The 19,900-nt window shown below is 40.4% G+C and overlaps 2 protein-coding genes across 2 annotated transcripts; both read right to left on the minus strand.

Moving 5' to 3' along the window:
* Positions 1-769: 769 nt before the first annotated feature.
* LOC117378777 (probable thiopurine S-methyltransferase) lies at positions 770-9,680 on the minus strand. The gene is made up of 9 exons (XM_033975444.2): positions 9,582-9,680; positions 7,305-7,426; positions 5,921-6,013; positions 5,247-5,379; positions 5,092-5,144; positions 2,333-2,407; positions 2,170-2,255; positions 1,086-1,130; positions 770-1,017 (listed from the first exon to the last, which is right to left on the minus strand). The coding sequence occupies exons 2-9, from the start codon at positions 7,400-7,402 to the stop codon at positions 902-904; spliced, it is 699 nt and encodes a 232-aa protein (XP_033831335.1). The 5' UTR covers positions 7,403-7,426; positions 9,582-9,680; the 3' UTR covers positions 770-901.
* Positions 9,681-11,373: 1,693 nt separating this feature from the next.
* On the minus strand, positions 11,374-18,172 carry LOC117378342 (probable thiopurine S-methyltransferase). The gene is made up of 8 exons (XM_033974930.1): positions 18,075-18,172; positions 17,433-17,525; positions 17,085-17,217; positions 15,488-15,540; positions 14,767-14,841; positions 14,604-14,689; positions 11,556-11,600; positions 11,374-11,489 (listed from the first exon to the last, which is right to left on the minus strand). Exons 1-8 carry the CDS (start codon positions 18,170-18,172, stop codon positions 11,374-11,376), a joined length of 699 nt encoding a protein of 232 aa, XP_033830821.1.
* Between the last annotated feature and the right edge of the window lie 1,728 nt (positions 18,173-19,900).

Raw genomic sequence — 19,900 nt, forward strand, 5'->3', positions numbered from 1 at the left:
GCAAACTCATTGCACAGATGTTGAAATTAGTTCTAATGGCAGTGGAGCTTGAGGGTTTGTTAATCTGTTTACTGTTGCAAATAGGACACGAGAGTTGTTACTACAACTTCCAATAATGTCAGAAAAATACCTCTCCCTTGTTCTACATAAACTGGTTATACATGTGCATCTTTTCTTTGTAAATCTCATAATGAACCTGGAGCTTTGACTTCCATTCCCACTTGGCCCTCTGGCACTCCCTTTTCTGTGCCCTGACCGAGTCGTCATTCCTCCTTGGCACTTTCTGTTTATCTTTAACCATTTTAACCTTCATCGGGGCAATGGTGTCCAGAACATTCAAAACACATAAAGTCATAGAGTTCAACAAATCATCAACATTAGAACATGAGTCACTCCCGCTTCAGAGCTCTTTCACAACACAATCTGTGTGCGTCCTGTTAATGAAACTACTGCACATTGCATCAGGTTTGTGAAGTTGTAGTGTACAGTTTTGTATCATGTTTTTGTATATTTATGGAGACTTGTCGTGTGAGAACATGGGTGATGTAGGCTTGTGGGTGGAGCATTGTACAGAATCTTACAGCTAACGATAAGGAGGGTTCAAACAGGGAGAGAATCACTAAAATATTCAAACATGCATGGAGACATGTTTTGGACGAGGGAACAACGTTAAAACACTATTAAAAAAAACAAAAAACAACAACAATTTCATAATATCCCCTCTTTAAATTTTCAAACATTTATTTATTTATTTATTTGAAGGACAGTGTGTAGATACATTAAAAAGATGGCGGCACCAGATTTAGCAAAATGCTCATTTCCATCTGTAGTCCTTGGTGTCAATCACCACGTCTACAGAAATACATTCAAGTTTCTCTGTCAATGAAAAAGATATTCTTCATTAACTTTTACAAACTAAGAGATGGATTTTCTCAATGAGGTAGTCCATGCCCCAGTTTTTAAAATCTTCAGTTAAAGCATCCTCTTCTTGCAATGGCTCTATATCACAATAGGACTCTGAAAATACACATTATATTTATAGACATAATTTTTATTTATATATGTGTGTGTATTTAAACACTTACCAAACAGGCTATGGACTTGTTCATTTGGTACACAAAATGGAGGACCTGAAGAGTAAAATTCACACACAGAAGAAATTGAGTGAACAATACTATAATAATGTTAAAGCTATTTATTTAAAGGTGCTTAACTGGTATAGAACTGGTTCATTTTAAAAGGTTTGCAGTGGTCCAAATTATTCCTCACTTGCCTTATGTATCACAAGTATTCTAATTATTCACCATGATGAGTTGATAAGCATGGTACACAACTCTCAGAGGCCAGTTTAGAGTCAAGCTAACAACAACCAGTGGTGGAAGAAGCACTTGATTTTGTTACTTAAGTAAAAGCTGTTGTTGTTAAGTAAAAGTACAGAGGCCAGAGCAAAAAAATACTCAAGTAAAAGTAAAAGTATCACATGAAAAGAACTACTTAAGAAAAGTATTACGTACCTGTTTAAAAAATTTACTTAAAGACTAAAAAAGTAAAAGTATTTTTTTTACTGAGTTTAAGATCTAATACATCTTCAAATGTACCGATTTTGATACAGATTTGTGCTGAATTTTGTTCAGCAGAAACTATTAAACTAAATGAATTCATATTTTTTCAAGCTGTTTTTAGTGGTATATTTTTCTTTGCTGAAATTATAAACATGTTAAAAATAAAACCCTTAGGCTTTTCAGGAGGTCTCAAAAAATAATAAAAAATACTTTTCAGTCCATTTCAGTTCATTTAAAAAATGTAGTGAAGTAGAAAGTACAGATACCTGCTCTCAAATGTAGTGAAGTCAAAGTAAAGCAGTACAGAAACCTATTTCTTTTTTTCTTTCTTTCTTATTTTTTTTTTTTTTACTAAAGTATAGTACAGTACAACTTTTACTTTGTTATGATCCACCATTAACAACAACTAGCATGCAAATGCACACTTACTGATTATCAGACAATAAAATGCTTTATAATTAGATGAAGACGGCTCACAGAGGACTTATTTGGACCTGAAGAGCAGCTTAAATAATATATCTGTACTGGGGAAAGACACATTTTGTACAAATGCATGGGAAAAATGGGGAAAAGGGCCTTTAACTGTGTTACAAGAATGGAAATATACCAGAATATCTTTCAGGATTATAGAGCATAGTGTCCAAAAGGAATCTGCAGTCAGGAGCCATGAGTGAAACCATCAGAGCAGCATATCTGGAGAATTCACACAAACAAGAGTTGAAAATGAAATAAATATTGTAACATAAAAATACTTTGATGAGAAATATTACTTGGGTCTGTCTTTTGGGTTGATGGCGACAAAAGCTCCTCTGTCCCAAATGGCTCCAAACTGACCCTCAAGGGAACTGCAGTAGATTAAAGGAGGGTTTAAGAGTATAGGCTAATGCAAAAACAAACAACACACAGTTAAAGCTCGCACGATTTAATGTGTTGATAATTTGCTATGACATCACACTGGGGGTGCTCTGCCTGTATGCCTATGGTGGAATGTTCTGCTGTTACCATGGTGATGCAATGCGCACATTAGGAAACACAGCTTGATACGTTTTTAGGTCTAAAGGCTCAAGGAAAAAATACTAAATTGATCAATATGAGCGTTCATGGCCCTGTTTAAGAGTTTGATTTTCAACAAAAAGCTCAGGGACTTTTTTAGCACCACAGATCTTTTCACCTCTTGTAGTTCTAGGTAAATCAGCTCTTTATGGTCAGATTGTGTTAAAAAAAAAGAAGCTTAGATCCATTTTCTTCCGCTTATCCGGATCCGGATTGCGGGGGCAGCTGTCTAAGCAGGGACTCCCAGACTTCCCTCACGCCAGACATGTCCTCCAGCTCCTCCCTGCGGAGGAAACCCATTTCAGCCGCTTGTATCCACGATCTTCTCCTTTCGGTCATTACCCAGAGCTCATAACCATAGGTGAGAGTAGGAACGTAGATTGACCGGTAAATCGAGAGCTTTGCCTTTCATCTCAGCTCTTTCTTTACCACAAAAGACCAATACAGCGACTGCATCACTGCAGATACTGCACCGATCCGCCTGTGAATCTCACACTCCATCTTTCCCTCACTTGTGAACAAGACCCCAAGATACTTGAACTCCTCCACTTGAGGCAGAGACTCCCCACCCACCCGGAGAGGGCAAGCCACCTTTTTCCGGTTAAGAACCATGGCCTTGGAGCACTGTTTCGCCTCAGAAGGGGGAAGCAGTGCTTCACCAACACTGTTTACAGTGCGGGTGAAGGGCTGCTGACATCGACTGGGGATGTTGTCAGACAGTTGAAGGAATACTCTGAGAATCTCCTCAATCCCACCATCATGTCTTCCGAGGAGGAAGAAGAAACTGGGGACCCAGTGGCGGACTCATCCGTCACCCTAGCTGAAGCCACCGAGGTGGTTGGCAAGGTCCTCAGTGGCAAGGTGCTGGGAGTGGACGCGATCCATCCCGAGTACCTCAAGTCTCTGGATGTTGTGTAGCTGTCTTGGCTGACACATCTCTACAACATTGCGTGGCGGTCGGGAACACCCCGGTCCACTGGACTGGCAGACCGGGGTGGTGGTCCCTCTGTAAGAAGGGGGACTGGAGGGTGTGTTCCAATTACAGGGGGATCACACTCCTCAGCCTTCCCAGTAAGGTCTATTCCATAGTAACCTTGAACCTCGATTTCAGGAGGAGCAGTGTGGTTTTCATCCCAGTCGCAGAACACTGAACCAGCTCTATACTCTCCATCGGGTGCTCGAGGGTTCATGGGAGTTTGCACAACCAGTGTTTGTGGATCTGGAGAAGGCATTCGACTGTGTCTGCTGTGGTGTCCTTTGGGGGGGTGCTCTGGGAGTATGGGGTCCGGGGCTCTTTGTTAAGGGCTGTCCAGTCCCTGTATGACCGGAGCAGGAGCTTTGTTTGCATTGTCGGCAGTAAGTCAGACCTGTTCCTGGTGCATGTTGGACTCCGCCAGGGCTGCCCTTTGTCACTGGTTCTGTTCATTGCATTTATGGACAGAATTTCTAAGCACAGTCAGAGGCTGGAGAGGGCCTGATTTGGGAACCACAGAATCTCATTGCTGCTGTTTGCAGATGATGTTGTCCTGATGGCTTTTTCGAGCCAGGACCTGCAGCAGGCACTGGGGCAGTTTGCAGCCGAGTATGACGAGGCCATGGTTCTCAACCGGAAAAATGTGGCTTGCCTTCTTCAGGTGAGTGGGGAGTCTCTGCCTCAAGTGGAGGAGTTCTAGTATCTCGGAGTCTTGTTCACGAGTAAGGGATGGATGTAGTGTGAGATTGACAGGCGGATCGGTATCAGACTATCATGGTAAAGAAGGAGCTAAGTCGAAATCTATGTTCCTACCCTCACCTATGGTCATGAGCTCTAGGTAATGACCGAAAGGACAAGATTGAAGATACAAGCGACCGAAATGAGTTTCCTCCGCAGGATGGCTGTGCACTCCCTTAGTGATAGGGTCAAGATGCCTCCTGGACACCTCACCAGGGAGGTGTTCCGGGCATGTCCCACCGGGAGGAGGCCCTGGGGAAGACCCAGGACAAGCTGGAGGAACTATGTCTCTCGACTGGCCTGAGAATGCCTTCAGGTCCCACTCGTGAAGCTGGAGGGCGTGTCTGGGCTGAGGGAAGTCTGGGAGTCCCTGCTTAGACTGCTGCCCCATGGCAGAAAAAAATGGATGGATGGAGCTTCAGACAGAGCAGAGCCTACAGTTAGCATCAGACTCCTTATAACACTACTAATATAGGGCTAATATAGGGCTATGCATATTCAACCAGAAAAGATTTTCTACCTCCTACAATATCTCCAGATGAACCAGTGATACTAACATAAAATACATTTTTTTGTTTTGTTTATTGGAACGACAATATTCAGACCAGAAATGTGAACCAGAACACCCAGAGCAGATGTATCCAGACACAATAGAGGATGCAAACTCCACACACCCCATCTAAGGAGCAGTTGCTAAAAGTATTGAAAATCAAGCAATACTAAATCTATTGAAATCTATTGAAACTAGAATTTGAACAACAGTACCTGGAGAAGCAGTAGATATCACATTGATAGAGGGACACTGTTTTCTCAGCGTTCTGTAAAATAAAGTTATTATTAGTAGGAGCAATAAATACTGTAGCTTTTATCTTTCCATTAGCAATAAACTAAAAATAACAACTTTATGAGACTTAACACACCCTGAAAACCTTTGCTCCAGGGATGGTTGGAACAGGCTCCTCACTGTAGCTCATTTTACTTTCTTCAAAAAACTCACAAATGGCTTTTTCGGATATCTCCACTCCAACTACAGTGTGACCCATGTCTGCAAGCCTGAGGTGTGCACATAGTAACAAACAGCATTTAAATAGTAGTAGTAGGAGTAGTAGAGGTAGTAGTAGAGGAGGTGGTGGTGGTAGTAGTTGTAAAAGTAGAAGTAGCGGTAGTAGTAGTAGTAGAAGAAGTAGAGATAGTGATAGTAGTAGTAGTACTAGTTGTGATGAAAATGTAAGTATATCCATGTAGTGTCTTTAAAAGCATTTGATCTGTGTCAGTCTGTCAGACACAGACCAGACATTAAGGTCTCCAACCTCCAGGAAAGCCTTTGTTGTCTTGTCCTGTCCTCAGGTGTAAAAGTTTAATATCGTATGGGTGTGAAACAAAAGTCACTGCTTTGAAATGTATGTATCATTGTCATTCTGGTACAAAATAGTCAGAGCTCAGATGCACAGGGGATTGAGACTGAGGACTTAGACTGGGGACTTGGGAGATGGCAAAAGACTGCCAGTCTGTGGGCAGATAAAGGTAGTGGCAGAGGTAGTAGTAGTAGTAGTATTGTACAGTATTTAGTAGCCGGAACATGAGGAGTACTCACCATTTCATATCTACAGCTTTTCCACAGAGAGGGAAAAAGAACTTTACTCCAGTCCGTCCTGCTAACACTTTGTCAATGTTGATCTGAAGCAGCCTGTTCAATGAGACACTTTCATCAACTCATATATCTGCTCATATAATACATAATAACTCCACTGCACCGTCCAAAAATGAAATACTAAATAAAAGAATGAGGGCACATAATTGAAAGTGCTCTATGTATCTTTTCTGGTAAAGGGCACCAACTGCTTATCTCCATGAAGATGTTATTGCTTTGGCAGTAAACTTATCATTGTTGCATCTATTTGATTACAGGTGTTTTATGGCTGAAATATGTTGAAAAAACATGCATTTCATACTGTGAGTGGGGTCGTTTCTCCATAGATCTGACCTGTATCTTGGCCTGGTGGCTTCACTCATATAGAGAAGTTAAATGCCATACTGCGAGACATTCCAGGCAAAGCAATAACATCTCCAAGGAAACAAGCAGATACTGGAGCTTCTATCACAGACATTTTCATAAAATAAGAACAAAAATAAACTATAAAAAAGAGATGGAACACTGCGGTCCAGCTCCAAACTCCCAATGCAACAGGTTGGATTTACTTTTCCATCTTACGGCTGACCTCTGTGAACCTCAGCTCATTCAGGACATATCTCTGGTTCAAAAGTCTCAAAATGATTTATTCATTGTTATCTATATCAAAATCATATTTCACTGTTTTTGGATCCACTTCTGTGTGCACAAACGTCCCTGGTCATTGAGTTTCTGACAAATCTAACAGCTAACTATAAAGACGGTCCAAATAGTGTCCAGGGGAGAGAGCGCTAGATTATTTAAATATGCATGGGTAACATCTGAAACCACTCCAGGCATATTTTTGAAGGGAAGAACCTTATAACATGGTAGAAAGCACCAAAAAAGTCAATTTTGCATACTACCACCTCTTTAAATAATGTACAAAACCTGCTATTTTCAACAGATACACACAAAATTGAAGAAATCAGCAGTGCAAGAAACAAACGCTTAAATCATTTCATATTGTCAACATAAAGCTTTTGTCACTTGTAGAACTTTTACTCAGTAAGAGTACTTATGAATAAAAATATGACTTAAGTAGGACTAGAAGTATGCTGATAGAAAAGTACTCTAAAAAGTACAATTTCTTAAAAAAAAAGTAAAACATTTATAGTACTAGTTACATTTACTTGAATAACTGAGTACTATAAGATTTATCAAGAACTCGATGACCAAGGAAGTGTGTCCACGTAGAAGATCCACGAAGCATTTCAATGATTTTAATATCTATAAAAAGTGAGACCATGTGCACTTGAACCAGAGTTCTGAATGAGCTGAGTAAAGTTCAGAGGTGTTTGTTTCTTACCTGTAGACCGTGGGTTGGTGGAATCCTGTCATTCCTCGCTGCCACATGCTCTCCCACTCTTCAAGGGTCATGACCTGGTTCTCCTGAGGGTCCGGCATGCTCCTGCCACTCTCTCTGTTTAACTGAAGACAACACAGTGGATATAAACTATAACCCCAATTCCAATGCATTTTGCAAGTTGTGTAAAACTTAAAAAAATACAGAATACAATGATTTGCAAATCCTTTTCAACCTATACTGAACTGAATAAACTAGAAAGACATTATAATTTAATGTGCAAACTGATAAACTTTATTGGTTTTATGCAAATAATCACTCATTTTCAATTTGATGTTTGCAACACATTCCAATAAAGCTGGGACAGGGGCATGTTTACCACTGTGTTACATCACCTTTTCTTTTAACAACAATCAATAAGCATTTGAGAACTGAGGACACTAATTGCTGAAGCTTTGCAGGAGAAATCCTTTCCCATTCTTGCTGAATGTACAACTTCAGTTGCTCAGCAGTCCGGGGTCTCTGTTGTTGTATTTTGCGCTTCATAATGTGCCACACATTCTCAGTGGGAGACAGGTCTGGACTCAGGCAGGCCAGTCTAGTACCTGCACTCTTTTACTATGAAGCCACGTTGCTCTAACACTTGCAGTATGTGGCTTGGCATTGTCTTCCTGAAATAAGCAGGGACATCCCTGAAAAACACGTTGTTTGGATGGCAGTGTATGTTGGTCTAAAATCTGTATGTACCTTTCAGCATTAATGGTGCCTCACACACCCCCAGACTATAACAGAGGCACTAACACACCCCCAGACTATCACAGATGCTTTTGAACTTTGTGCTGATAACAATCTGGATGGTCCTTTTCCTCTTTGGCCCGCAGGACACGACGTGCATGATTTCTAAAAAACAATGTTGGTTTTCGGCGTTGTTTCTTACATGCAGAGATTTCTCCAGATTCTCTAAATCTTTTGATGACTGTAGATGATGAAATCTCTAAATTCCTTGCAATTGTACATTGAGAAACGTTGTTCTTGGACTGTTGGACCATTTGCTGATGCAGTTGTTTAAAGTGGTGACCCTCACCCATCCTTGCTTGTGAATGACTGAGGCCTTTGGGGATGCTCCTTTTATACCCAATCATGACACTCACCTGTTTCCAATTAACCTGCTCACCTGTGGAATGTTCCAAACAGGTGGATTTTAAGAATTACCATTCTTTTGTTGCCCCTGTCCCAGCTTTATTGGAACACGTTGCAGACATCAAATTGAAAATTATTGAATGTTTGCATAAAAACATTAAAATTTATCAGTCATCAAAAACATACCTGGAGTTGTGTTTTGTTTTATTCAATGTGCAATGTGCAATGAGTGGAATGTGCAATGTGGGATGTGCAACTATGGGAATTGTGCAATTTTTATTTTGCCCCCTCTGTGACCCCAGCCCTTGGAACAACGGGTGGAAGTAGCCTTTGGCTATAATCCGGCGTGTTTACGTTAATATCTGTCATGCCATGTCTGTTCATTAACATGCTTTGTCCCAACCACATGAATAAATAAATTACATTAAATTCAGACATTTGAATAATCCTGGTTTATTAGGCTGTTCAAAATAGTGTGTTCCACCTTGTGATGTCATGCAGTGGTAGTTTTCAGCTGCCTTTTTACCTTTTGTTGAGTAGAGCTTGGCAGTTCCAGGGCTGAAATTATCCAAATGATTCTAGTGAAGGTGTGTGGAATTTAAAAATAGTGTAGCACTTCCTGTATTACCACATGACATCACAAGGTGGAAGAGAGTTTTTTCTGTTTAAGCTTGACTCAGCTTAATTATGCAGGGTTTGTGTGTTAAACATGTGTCAATTAAACTAAACTCAACTCCAGGCCTGTTTGTGAGGAGGAAACAACATTATAACATACGGTAGATCCGAAAAAAAATGTAATATGGGCCCTTTAATACTAGCTAGACAGAATATCTTGGTGTTTTATTGTTCTATGTATCGTGTTGACCCGAAGTCAATTTAAATGCATTATATAAATAAACCTGAATTGAATACCCTACACACTTCTGCTTGCTTTGAAATAATAATGTACACAGAGGAAAATGCCATGATATTATAACACATTACTAATCTGCTATAACTTGAAAAGCAGGTCCAGCTGTGGATCATAGGAAAATGGATCAAAAGTCAAGTTGTTTGCATAGAGGCTGGCTATAGACTAAAACAAACTTTGCATTCATCCTGTCAAACAACTAGTAAAATGGATAAAATGTTAAAACATACCTTTACTTATCTTTCGATGGGTGAGCACAGATATAAACAGTGTAGTGCAGAGTAACCCTTGTTCACTTCTCTTGCACTGTGCGTCTCTCTCAGAGTAGGAAGTGCAGGCTTAGGATTACTTTTCATTCATGAGGGCTTGTCTGACCACCCCCTCTCCCTCTGCTTCTGTCCTTATAAAACTATAAAACAGCTCACTACAGCCATCTACAGAAGGGCAGGCAGCACAGAAAGAATGAACAGTAGTAAGCCATATTATAGGCAAGGGAAGACAAGTTTATTTGTATAGCACAATTTGTACTAAAGGTAATTTAAAGTGTTTTATAGAATAACAAAGACTTTAAAAGCACAATACAACAAATCAAAACATAAATTGTCACAAATAATCATCATAAAATGAACATTAAAAGAAGAGAGTGCAGAATAAAAACATTTCAGTCATATACACAGCTAAACAGAAGTGTTTTGAGCCTGGATTTAAACATTGTCAAAGTAGAGGCCTGTTTCACATCTTCAGGAAGACTGGTCCAGGTTTTAACTGAAAAAACTGAAACTCTGATTCTCCATGTTTAGTCCTGACTCTGGGACCAGCAGGAGGCCGGTCCCTGAAGTCCTCAGAGTGTGAGATGGTTCATGTGGCTCTAACATGTGGGAGATGTTCTTTGGTGCTGGTCCATAGAGAGACTTGTTCACACAGAGCTGCTTTAAAGTCTCTGAGCCACAGGAGCCAGAGACCTGAGGACAGGACACATGTGTGAAGTACTTCCTGGTTGTAGTCAGGACATGAGCAGCAGTGTTCTGGATGTACTGCAGCTGTCTTAACGCTCGTTTGGAGAGGCCAGTGAGCAGGACGTTACAGTAGTCTAACCTACTGGAGACAAATGCATGGATCTGAGTCTATGTAACTCTGGTTTTGACAGTATACCTTTGATTTTTGCAATTTTTTTAAGTGGTAAAAAGCTGCAGATGTTATTGTTTTGATGTCATTTGTCACCTTGATAAGAGCAGTCTCAGTGCTGTGATGGGGTCTAAAACCTGACTGGAAAACATCAAAGAAGCTGTTCATTTGGAGAAAATGTCTGTGTAATTCTTCTGTCGTCCAGGTCTGATCTTTAGTAAAAGCCAGAAGTAAAATCTGTCAACCGGACGTTTTAACTTGTACAACTTTTTTGTCCAGTTGACAGATTTTACTTTTGACTTTTACATTTGGAGAAAGTTTATAAAGTGTGGGTAAACAACTTTTTTAAGGACTTTGCCTGAAAACGGCAGATTTGAGATGGGTTGGTAATTGTTCAATATTGTGGCATCAAGACTGCTCTGAGGCTTGATAACCACAGTTTTCAAAGCTCTTCAACATTAGAACATGATGCACTAAGTCACTCCCCCTACAGAGCTCTATTACAACACAATCAGCATGCATTCCACTAATGAAACTATTGCACATCGCATCAGGTTTGTGAAGTTGTTGTGTACAGTTTTGTATCATGCTTTTGTACATTTATGTAGAATTGTCATGTAGGCCCATGGGTGATGTAGGCTTGTGGGCGGAGCATTGCTCAGAATCTTACAGTTAAGCATAAGAAGGGTTTAAAAAGGGTCCGGGAGAGATCCTCAAACATGCATGGATGACATCAAAATCCTCTTCAGACATGTTTTTAATGAGGGAACATTATAACATGGTAGAAAGCTAAAAAACAATGGCATAATACCTCCTCTTTAAATGTTCAAACATCAATCGCCATATCTAGGAAATACTACATTCATATTTTTCTGTCAATAAAAGCGATATTCTTCATTAACTTTTCCGAACTAAGAGATGTATTTTCTCAATGAGGTAGTCCATGCCCCAGTTTTTAAAATCTTCAGTTAAAGCATCCTCTTCTTGCAATGGCTCTATATCACAATAGGACTCTGAAAATACACATTATATTTATAGACATAATTTTTATTTATATGTGTGTGTATTTAAACACTTACCAAACAGGCTATGGACTTGTTCATCGCGTACACAGAATGGAGGACCTAAAATGCACACACAGAAGAAATTCAGTGAACAATACTATGATAATGTTAAAGCTATTTATTTAATGGCACTGTACCTGATTTTTACTGTTTTAAAAACATGAAAAACAGAACTGGTTCATTTTAAAAGGTTTGCAGTGGTCCATATTATTCCTCTCTTGCCTTATGTATCACAAGTATTCTAATTATTCACCATGATGAGTTGATAAGCACTGTTCACAACTCTCAGAGACCAGGTTGGAATCAAGCTATCAACAACCAGTGGTGGAAGAAGTACTTGATTTTGTTACTTAAGTACAGATACCAGAGCAAAAAACCAGGTTGTCATTTGGGGTGTTTTCATCTTTTGAGTATGTTTCCTTTAAAATGGAGCTAAACCAGCCTCCATACGCATACTTATATGCAAACCTCCCCAGCAATGTCTAAGTTTTATTACCGTATTTTCCACACTATAAGGCGCACATAAAAGCCTTTAATTTTCTCAAAAACCCACAGTGCACCTTATAATCCGATGCGCCTTATATATGGATCAATATTGGTCAATTATGACACCCGTAGTCAGGAGGCGTCGCCGAAGTAATAGCGGTAATAACTTGGAGACGGGGAGTCAGCGCCGGGCGACATACGCCACAATCTGCCAATGGATTGCAGATGCCTGGGCTGAGATATCAGTCTCAACTGTGGTCTGAGCTCACGAAGGCAGGAATTGTCACTGAACTGCCAGACAACAGCAGCAACACGGATAATGGCGATTTCGAGGAGACGGAATCGGGCACTTTGAATGAGCTCGACCAACTGTTCAACTGAGACACTGAAGAGGAAGAATTCAACGGATTCGTGATTGAGGAATGAACTGAAAAAGTGAGCTTTACGTGTTTCTTTCACATGTTTACAACTAAACAAGGCTGGGAGATATTGTGAATATGGACATTAACATTTGAACAACGTTGAGTTATTGTTATTGCTTTGCACTATTTCGAGAGTTACTATATTGTGATGCATTAACTTGTTTTATGAGTGAACAAAGTTTTCAGAACGTTTTTTTATATATATTCTATTAATAAAGTTTGACTGACTGACTTATCTGTTTTGTTGACATTCCCTTTAGCGCAGCTCCATCTCGTAGATGCATAACAGAACCCCAGCTACTACAGTAGTTTATATTCTATGTCCCTTATAATGCGGTGCGCCCTATATATGAAAACTGTTTTAAAATAGGCCATTCACTGAAGGTGCGCCTTATACTCTGATGCACCTTATAGTGCGGAAAATACGGTAATGATTTTACTAAGATGCTTTCAGTCGTATGCACAGACTTTAATGGTTTAGCCATCACAGGTGATTTTAATGTACATGTGGTTAATGTGTTTGACCGAAATGCTGAAGAGCTCAGTTCTGTCCTTGAAACCTTTGGACTGACTCAGCATGTCAGCGAGCCCACCCACTACAGAGGACACAGTAAATATTTCAAAAGTCAATGTGGTGGATGTTGCTCTGTCTGATCATTTCTGTGTCTTCTTTGACCTGTCTGTTATTCCCAAACCAGCGGCTGGTCCCATTGTTGTTCGAAGGAGACACATAAATGATAAAACAGGTGCACTGTTCATGGAAATGATACACTTTGAAAATGCCTCATGTTTTAATGTTGCTGATTGTAATTTCGAGTGTTTTGAATGTTCTAGACACCATTGCCCCGGTGAAGGCTAAAATGGTTAAAGATAAGTAGAAAGCACCATGGAGAAATGTTGAGTCGGTCCGGGCACAGAAAAGGGAGTAACAGAGGGCTGAATGAGAATGGCACAAGTCAAAGCTCCAGGTTCATTATGAAATTTACAGAGAAAAGTTTATGTAGAACAAGGGAGGGGTATTTTTCTGACATTATTGGAAGTTGCAGTAATAACTCTCGTGTTCTGTTTGCAACAGTAAACAGATTAACAAACCCCCCAACTCTGCTGCACGTTAGACTAATTTCCAAATCTTAGTGCAGTGAGTTTGTATCGTGAACACATCACTTCAAACTGAAACCTGAAAATCTGAAAAGTCCTTGAAAAAGTTGTTTACCAACAGCTTATTAACTTTCTCCAAATGAACAACCCCTTTAAATGTCCCTGACCTGTGGGGTGCTCCAGGGGTCAACCCTGGGATCCCTGTTGTTCAATCTCTACATGCTACCTTTAGGCCAGTTAATACACAGCAATAATGTGTCCTACCACAACTCTGCAGATGACACTCAGATCTATGTCTCACTGCAGCAGGTGAATATGGACCAGTGGATTCACTCACTGCATCCAACAGATCAGTGTGTGGAGGCAAAACAACTTTCTCCAGCTAAACTCAGACAAGACTGAAGTCATCTTCTTTGGCCACAGAAACAAAGAGAAAGAGTCACCTCCAGTCTCTCTCTCTCTCTTAAACCTTCAAATCAGTCTGGAAATCTACGGGTAATAATGGACTCAGACTTGAACGTTAATAGCCACATCAAATCAGTAACATCTGCAGCTTCTTACCACATAAAAACATGGCAAAAAACAAAAGTATACTGTCAAAACCAGACTTAGAGAAACGTATCCATATATTTGTTTCTAGTAGGTTAGACTAATGTAACGTCTCGCTCAATGGCCTCTCCAAACGTGCGTTAAGACAGCTGCAGTACATCCAGAACACTGCTGCTCGGGTCCTGACTAGAACCAGGAAGTACTTCACACATGTGTCCTGTCCTCAGGTCTCTGCACTGGCTTCCTGTAGCTCAAAGAATAGACTTTAAAGCAACTCTGTGTGAACAAGTCTCTCCACGGCCTAGCACCAAGTACATCTCCCACATGTTAAAGCCTGGCTGAAACTGAAAGGTTTTTATTCATTCCACCATTGACAACAACTAGCATATACACTTACTGATTATCAGACAATAAAATCCTTTACAATTATAAGGACTTATTTGGACCTAAAAATATATATATGTACTGGGGAAAGACCTTTAACTGTGTTACAAGAATGGAAATATACCAGAATATCTTTCAGGATTATAGAGCAGAATGTCCAAAAGGAATCTGCAGTCAGGAGCCATGAGTGAAACCATCAGAGCAGCATATCTGGAGAATTCACACAAACAAGAGTTGAAAATGAAATAAATATTGTAACATAAAAATACTTTGATGAGAAATATTACTTGGCTCTGTCGTTTGGGTTGATGGCGACAAAAGCTCCTCTGTCCCAAATGGCTCCAAACTGACCCTCAAGGGAACTGCAGTAGATTAAAGGAGGGTTTAAGAGTATAGGCTAATGCAAAAACAAACAACACACATTTAAAGCTCGCACGATTTAATGTGTTGATAATTTGCTATGACATCACACTGGGGGTGCTCTGCCTGTATGCCTATGGTGGAATGTTCAGCTGTTACCATGGTGACGTAATGCGCACATTAGGAAACACAACTTCATATGTTTGTAGATTATCTGAAAACTCAACAAAAAAAAATAAAATGGATTTAAAGAACACATTTTCAGGAGCCTGTGATCAATACGAGTGTTCAGGTGTCCAAAGGTGATGTTCTGTTTGAGAACGCAGGCTAAATATTGCAGGGTTTGTGTGTTAAATGTGTGAATAAAACACAATACTACTGTAGATATGTTTGTGATGAGGAAACAACATTATAAGAGAGATCTGAAAACAGCCTAATGTGGGCCCTTTAAGCATCACCTGATTGAAATAGTATAACAGCTAAGCAAATTACTGTCACCTAGATATAAGGTTGTTAAAATTATTGAAAATCACATGGTGGCATTTCAGTTAGTGATGAAAATTTTATTTTCTGAAAAACATGTTGGTATTAAGCCTATACATAACATAAGAAATCAAGTTTGAAAATTCTATATTGGAACAACAGTACCTGGAGAAGCAGTAGATATCACATTGATAGAGGGAAACCGTCTTCTCAGTGTTCTGCAAAATAAAGTTATTATCAGTAACAGACATACAATGGGGGCAAAAAGTATTTAGTCATCCACCAATTGTGCAAGTTCTCCCACTTAAAAAGATGAGAGAGGCCTGTAATTTTCATCATGAGGGAAAGGGAGACAGGATATGGGGGAACGAATCCAGGAAAGCACATTGTAGGATTTTTAATGGATTAATTGGTAAATTCCTCTGTAAAATAAGCATTTGGTCACCTACAAATAAGCAAGATTCTGGCTCTGACAGACCAGTAATTTCTTCTTTAAGAGGCTTCTATGTCCTCCACTTGTTGCCTGTATTAATGGCACCTGTTTGAACTCATTATCAGTATAAAAGACACCTGTCCACAACCTCAAACAGTCACACTCCAAACTCCACCATGGCCAAGACCAAAGATCTGTCAAAGGAACCACAAACAAAATTGTAAACCTGCACCAGGCTGGGAAGACTGAATCTGCAGTAGGTAAGCAGCTTGGTGTGAAGAAATCAACTGTGGGAGCAATTATTAGAAAATGGAAGAGATACAAGGGCACTGATAATCTCCCTTGATCTGGGGCTCCACGCAAGATCTCACCCCGTGGGGTCAAAATGATCACAAGAACAGTGAGCAAAAATCCCAGAACCACACAGGGGGACCTAGTGAATGACCTGCAGAGAGCTGGGACCAAAGTAACAAAGGCTACCATCAGTAACACACTACACCACCAGGCACTCAAATCCTGCAGTGCCAGACGTGTCCCCCTGCTTAAGCCAGTACATGTCCAGGCCTGTGTGAAGTTTGCTAGAGAACATTTGGATGATCCAGAGCAGGATTGGGAGAATGTCATATGGTCAGATGAAACCAGAATAGAAACTTATGGTAAAAATTCTACTTGTCGTGTTTGGAGGAGAAAGAATGCTGAGATGCATCCGAAGAACACCATACCTACTGTGAAGCATGGGGGTGGAAACATCATGCTTTGGGGCTGTTTTTCTGCAATGGGACCAGGATGACTGATCCGTGTAAAGGAAAGAATGAATGGGGCCATGCATCATGAGATTTTGAGTGAAAACCTCCTTCCATCAGTAAGGTCATTGAAGATGAAACGTGGCTGGGTCTTTCGACGTGACAATGATCCCAAACACAGCACCTGGGGAACGAAGGAGTGGCTTCATAAGAAGCATTTCAAGGTCCTGGAGTCTCCAGATCTCAACCCCATAGAAAATCTTTGGAGGGAGTTGAAAGTCTGTGTTGCCCAGCGACAGCCCCAAATCACTGCTCTAGAGGATATCTGCAGGAGGAATGGGCCAAACTACCATCAACAGTGTGTGAAAACCTTGTGGAGACTTACAGAAAACATTTGACCTCTGTCATTGCCAACAAAGGGGATATAACAAAGTATTGAGATGAACTTTTGTTACTGACCAAATACTTATTTTCCACCATAATTTGCAAATAAATTCTTAAAAAATGTGATTTTCTGGATTTTCTGTAGCTATTGTCTTTCCATTAGCAATAAACTAAAATAATAACTTTATGAGACTTAACACACCCTGAAAACCTTTGCTCCAGGGATGGTTGGAACAGGCTCCTCACTGTAGCTCATTTTACTTTCTTCAAAAAACTCACAAATGGCTTTTTCGGATATCTCCACTCCAACTACAGTGTGACCCATGTCTGCAAGCCTGAGGTGTGCACATAGTAACAAACAGCATTTAAATAGTTTAAGTAGGAGTAGGAGTAGAGGTAGTAGTAGTGGGTGTGATGGAGGACGTGGTGATTGTAGTGGTAGTGGTGGTAGAAGTAGAGGTAAGGACAGTGGCAGAGGTAGTGGTAGTAGTAGTAGTAGTAGTAGTAGTATTGTACAGTATTTAGCAGCTTGTACATGAGGAGTACTCACCATTTCATATCTACAGCTTTTCCACAGAGAGGGAAAAAGAACTTTACTCCAGTCCGTCCTGCTAACACTTTGTCAATGTTGATCTGAAGCAGCCTGTTCAATGAGAAAACACTTTCATTTTGTCAACTCATATATCTGCTCATATAATACATAATAACTCCACTGCACCGTCCAAGAATGAAGTACTAAATAAAAGAATGAGGGCACATAATTGAAGGTGCTCTATGTAACTTTTCTGGTAAAGGGCACCAACTGCTTATCTCCATGAAGATGTTATTGCTTTGGCAGTAAACTTATCATTGTTGCAAAAGACATGCATTCTTACTGTGAGTGGGGTCGCTTCTCCATAGATTTGACCTGTAACTTGGCCTGATGCTTGTAACGATAAAGAGAAGTTACTGCAAGACATTCCACAGAAAGCAATAACAATAACTCCACCAAAACAAGCATATACTGGAGCTTCTACCACAGATATTTTCATAAGATACAAAAAAATAAACTATAAAGCAGAGATGGAACATTAGGGTCCAGCTCCAAACTCCCAATGCAACAGGTTGGATTTACTTTTCCACCTTACGGCTGACCGAATCAGAGTTGTGTCCTGAATGAGCTGAGTAAAGTTCAGAGGTGTTTGTTTCTTACCTGTTGACTGTGGGCTGGTGGAATCTTGTTATTCCTTGCTCCCACGTGCTCTTCCACTCTTCAATGGTCCTGAACTGGTTCTCCTGAGGGTCCGACATGCTGCTGACACTCTCTCCTGTTTAATTGAAGGCAACACTGTGTATATAAACAACCGCATCGGGCAGGAGGGAGTAGGAGCTGCAGGAAGTGTCTGGGGTGAGGGAAGTTTGACAGTCCCTTTTTACACTGCTGCCCTGTGACCTGGTCTCTCAGTGTGGCATTAAACTTATTCCAAGCCAAGTTGGTGCATTAACGTTGAATATGTGCAAGATTCTCTCAACTGCATATTTTTACTCCTACTTGAGTCATATTTTTATTGAAGTAAAAGTTGTGGTTCCTGTTTCCACCGTGAGTAAGTCTACAACTGACAAAAGCTTTATGTTGACAAAATGAAATCATCTGAACAGTTGAGGTTCTGGCAGCTCCTTCAGATATGAGCATAGTCGAGGGAAGGTCATTTCTTTTTCCAAGGAATGCAGATTTTGCATGCGTTATTAGCCCGCATACTTAACAGCATTTTAGCCTTTGTCACCTACACAAAAATACACGACAAATACGAAGTGAAGGCGCAAAATCTAATTTGACCCTCGTGCGCGCTCAGTCTCACCTTTCAGGAGCGTCAGAGTGAGATAAATAATGAAACTCGCCCTCTACACGTGGAAATAATGTTACTGCTGACCACACCTGTGACCTCCTGAGCCTAATACATCCATGTCCTGGATGTCCACCAACACAATCTGCTCTACAACATCACAAGCGCCTGGCGTCTTTACGCGCGTCTGTGTCCAGCGCGTAAAGCGACGCACTGTAACTTCATCAGTTTTACTCACCGCGGTGTTGTCGTCCTCAGATGAAGCCAAATCCGCTACTGTGAGACAGGAGACAAGTGCTTTTGTCCTGCGCTGGGCTTTTATCACCGTGTAAACAAGGACAGTAAGTCCTGATGCTTTTTAAACAAACACGACCTGTCCAACAAGCTCAGGATGTAACTCCAGCAAAGTCCAAACTTTTAGGGATCCACGTTATTGTTTCTTCCTCTTAATTCTGTCCAGAGTTGTCCCTTTCTCTGTTCTTTTCCCACTAAATAAAAAGTGTGACACTTTGCTGTCTCTCTGTCACTGCTCTGCGCTCACAGGTGCGCGCCGCAGATGAGCGCGACATGACCCGGACCTTCAGCAGGAGGCCCCCCAGCACCACTAGCTCCCGCGATAATGGCCTAGGTCTTTTTTCCTCAATTTTGTGTCCTTCTTTTGAAAATAGCAGGTGTTGTTCAATAATTATAGAGGGGGTATTATGCAACATCAACTTTTCCGAGCCTTCTACCATGTTATAAGTTGTTCCCTCATCACAAACTGCCTGAAGTGGTTTTAGATGTCATCCATGCATGTTTGAGTAATCTAGTGATCTCTCCAGTTACATTCAGTATATTATAAATCATATCTTACATTCTCCAAATACATTTTTACTCTTACTTGAGACTTGAGTAATTTCTTGGACTACTACTTTGTACTTCTACTTGAGTAACATTATTTTAAAGTAACGTTATTCCTACTTGAGTAAAATTTTAGGGTTCTCTACTCACCTGTGCATAGTTTGAGATAATTATGTACACAGAGGAAAAATCCCATGATATAACACATTACCAATGTGTTCCAAGTTGAAAAGCAGGCCCGGTACACACAGTATTACAGTAAAATGGGTAAAAGTCAAGTTTTTTTTGCATAGAGGATGGAAATAGACAAATGCTAAGCTAACTTTGTATTCATCCCGTTAAACTGATGAATGAA

Source organism: Periophthalmus magnuspinnatus, chromosome 11, assembly GCF_009829125.3.
Source record: "Periophthalmus magnuspinnatus isolate fPerMag1 chromosome 11, fPerMag1.2.pri, whole genome shotgun sequence".
Lineage (NCBI taxonomy): Eukaryota > Metazoa > Chordata > Actinopteri > Gobiiformes > Gobiidae > Periophthalmus > Periophthalmus magnuspinnatus.

What these genes read in the sequence shown, in the direction of transcription:
- LOC117378777 (XM_033975444.2), bottom strand. Translation starts at nt 7,402, where the DNA reads ATGCCGGACCCTCAGGAGAACCAGGTCATGACCCTTGAAGAGTGGGAG. An exon ending in CTGGAGCAAAGGTTTTCAGG is followed by an intron (nt 5,145 to 5,246) that starts GTGTGTTAAGTC and finishes TTTATTTTACAG; the next exon opens with AACGCTGAGAAAACAGTGTC. An exon ending in TAATCCTGAAAGATATTCTG is followed by an intron (nt 1,131 to 2,169) that starts GTATATTTCCAT and finishes TTTACTCTTCAG; the next exon opens with GTCCTCCATTTTGTGTACCA.
- LOC117378342 (XM_033974930.1), bottom strand. Translation starts at nt 18,172, where the DNA reads ATGTCGGACCCTCAGGAGAACCAGTTCAGGACCATTGAAGAGTGGAAG. An exon ending in CACCAGCCCACAGTCAACAG is followed by an intron (nt 17,526 to 18,074) that starts GTAAGAAACAAA and finishes CTCATTGAACAG; the next exon opens with GCTGCTTCAGATCAACATTG. An exon ending in ACAAGTCCATAGCCTGTTTG is followed by an intron (nt 11,490 to 11,555) that starts GTAAGTGTTTAA and finishes GTGTATTTTCAG; the next exon opens with AGTCCTATTGTGATATAGAG.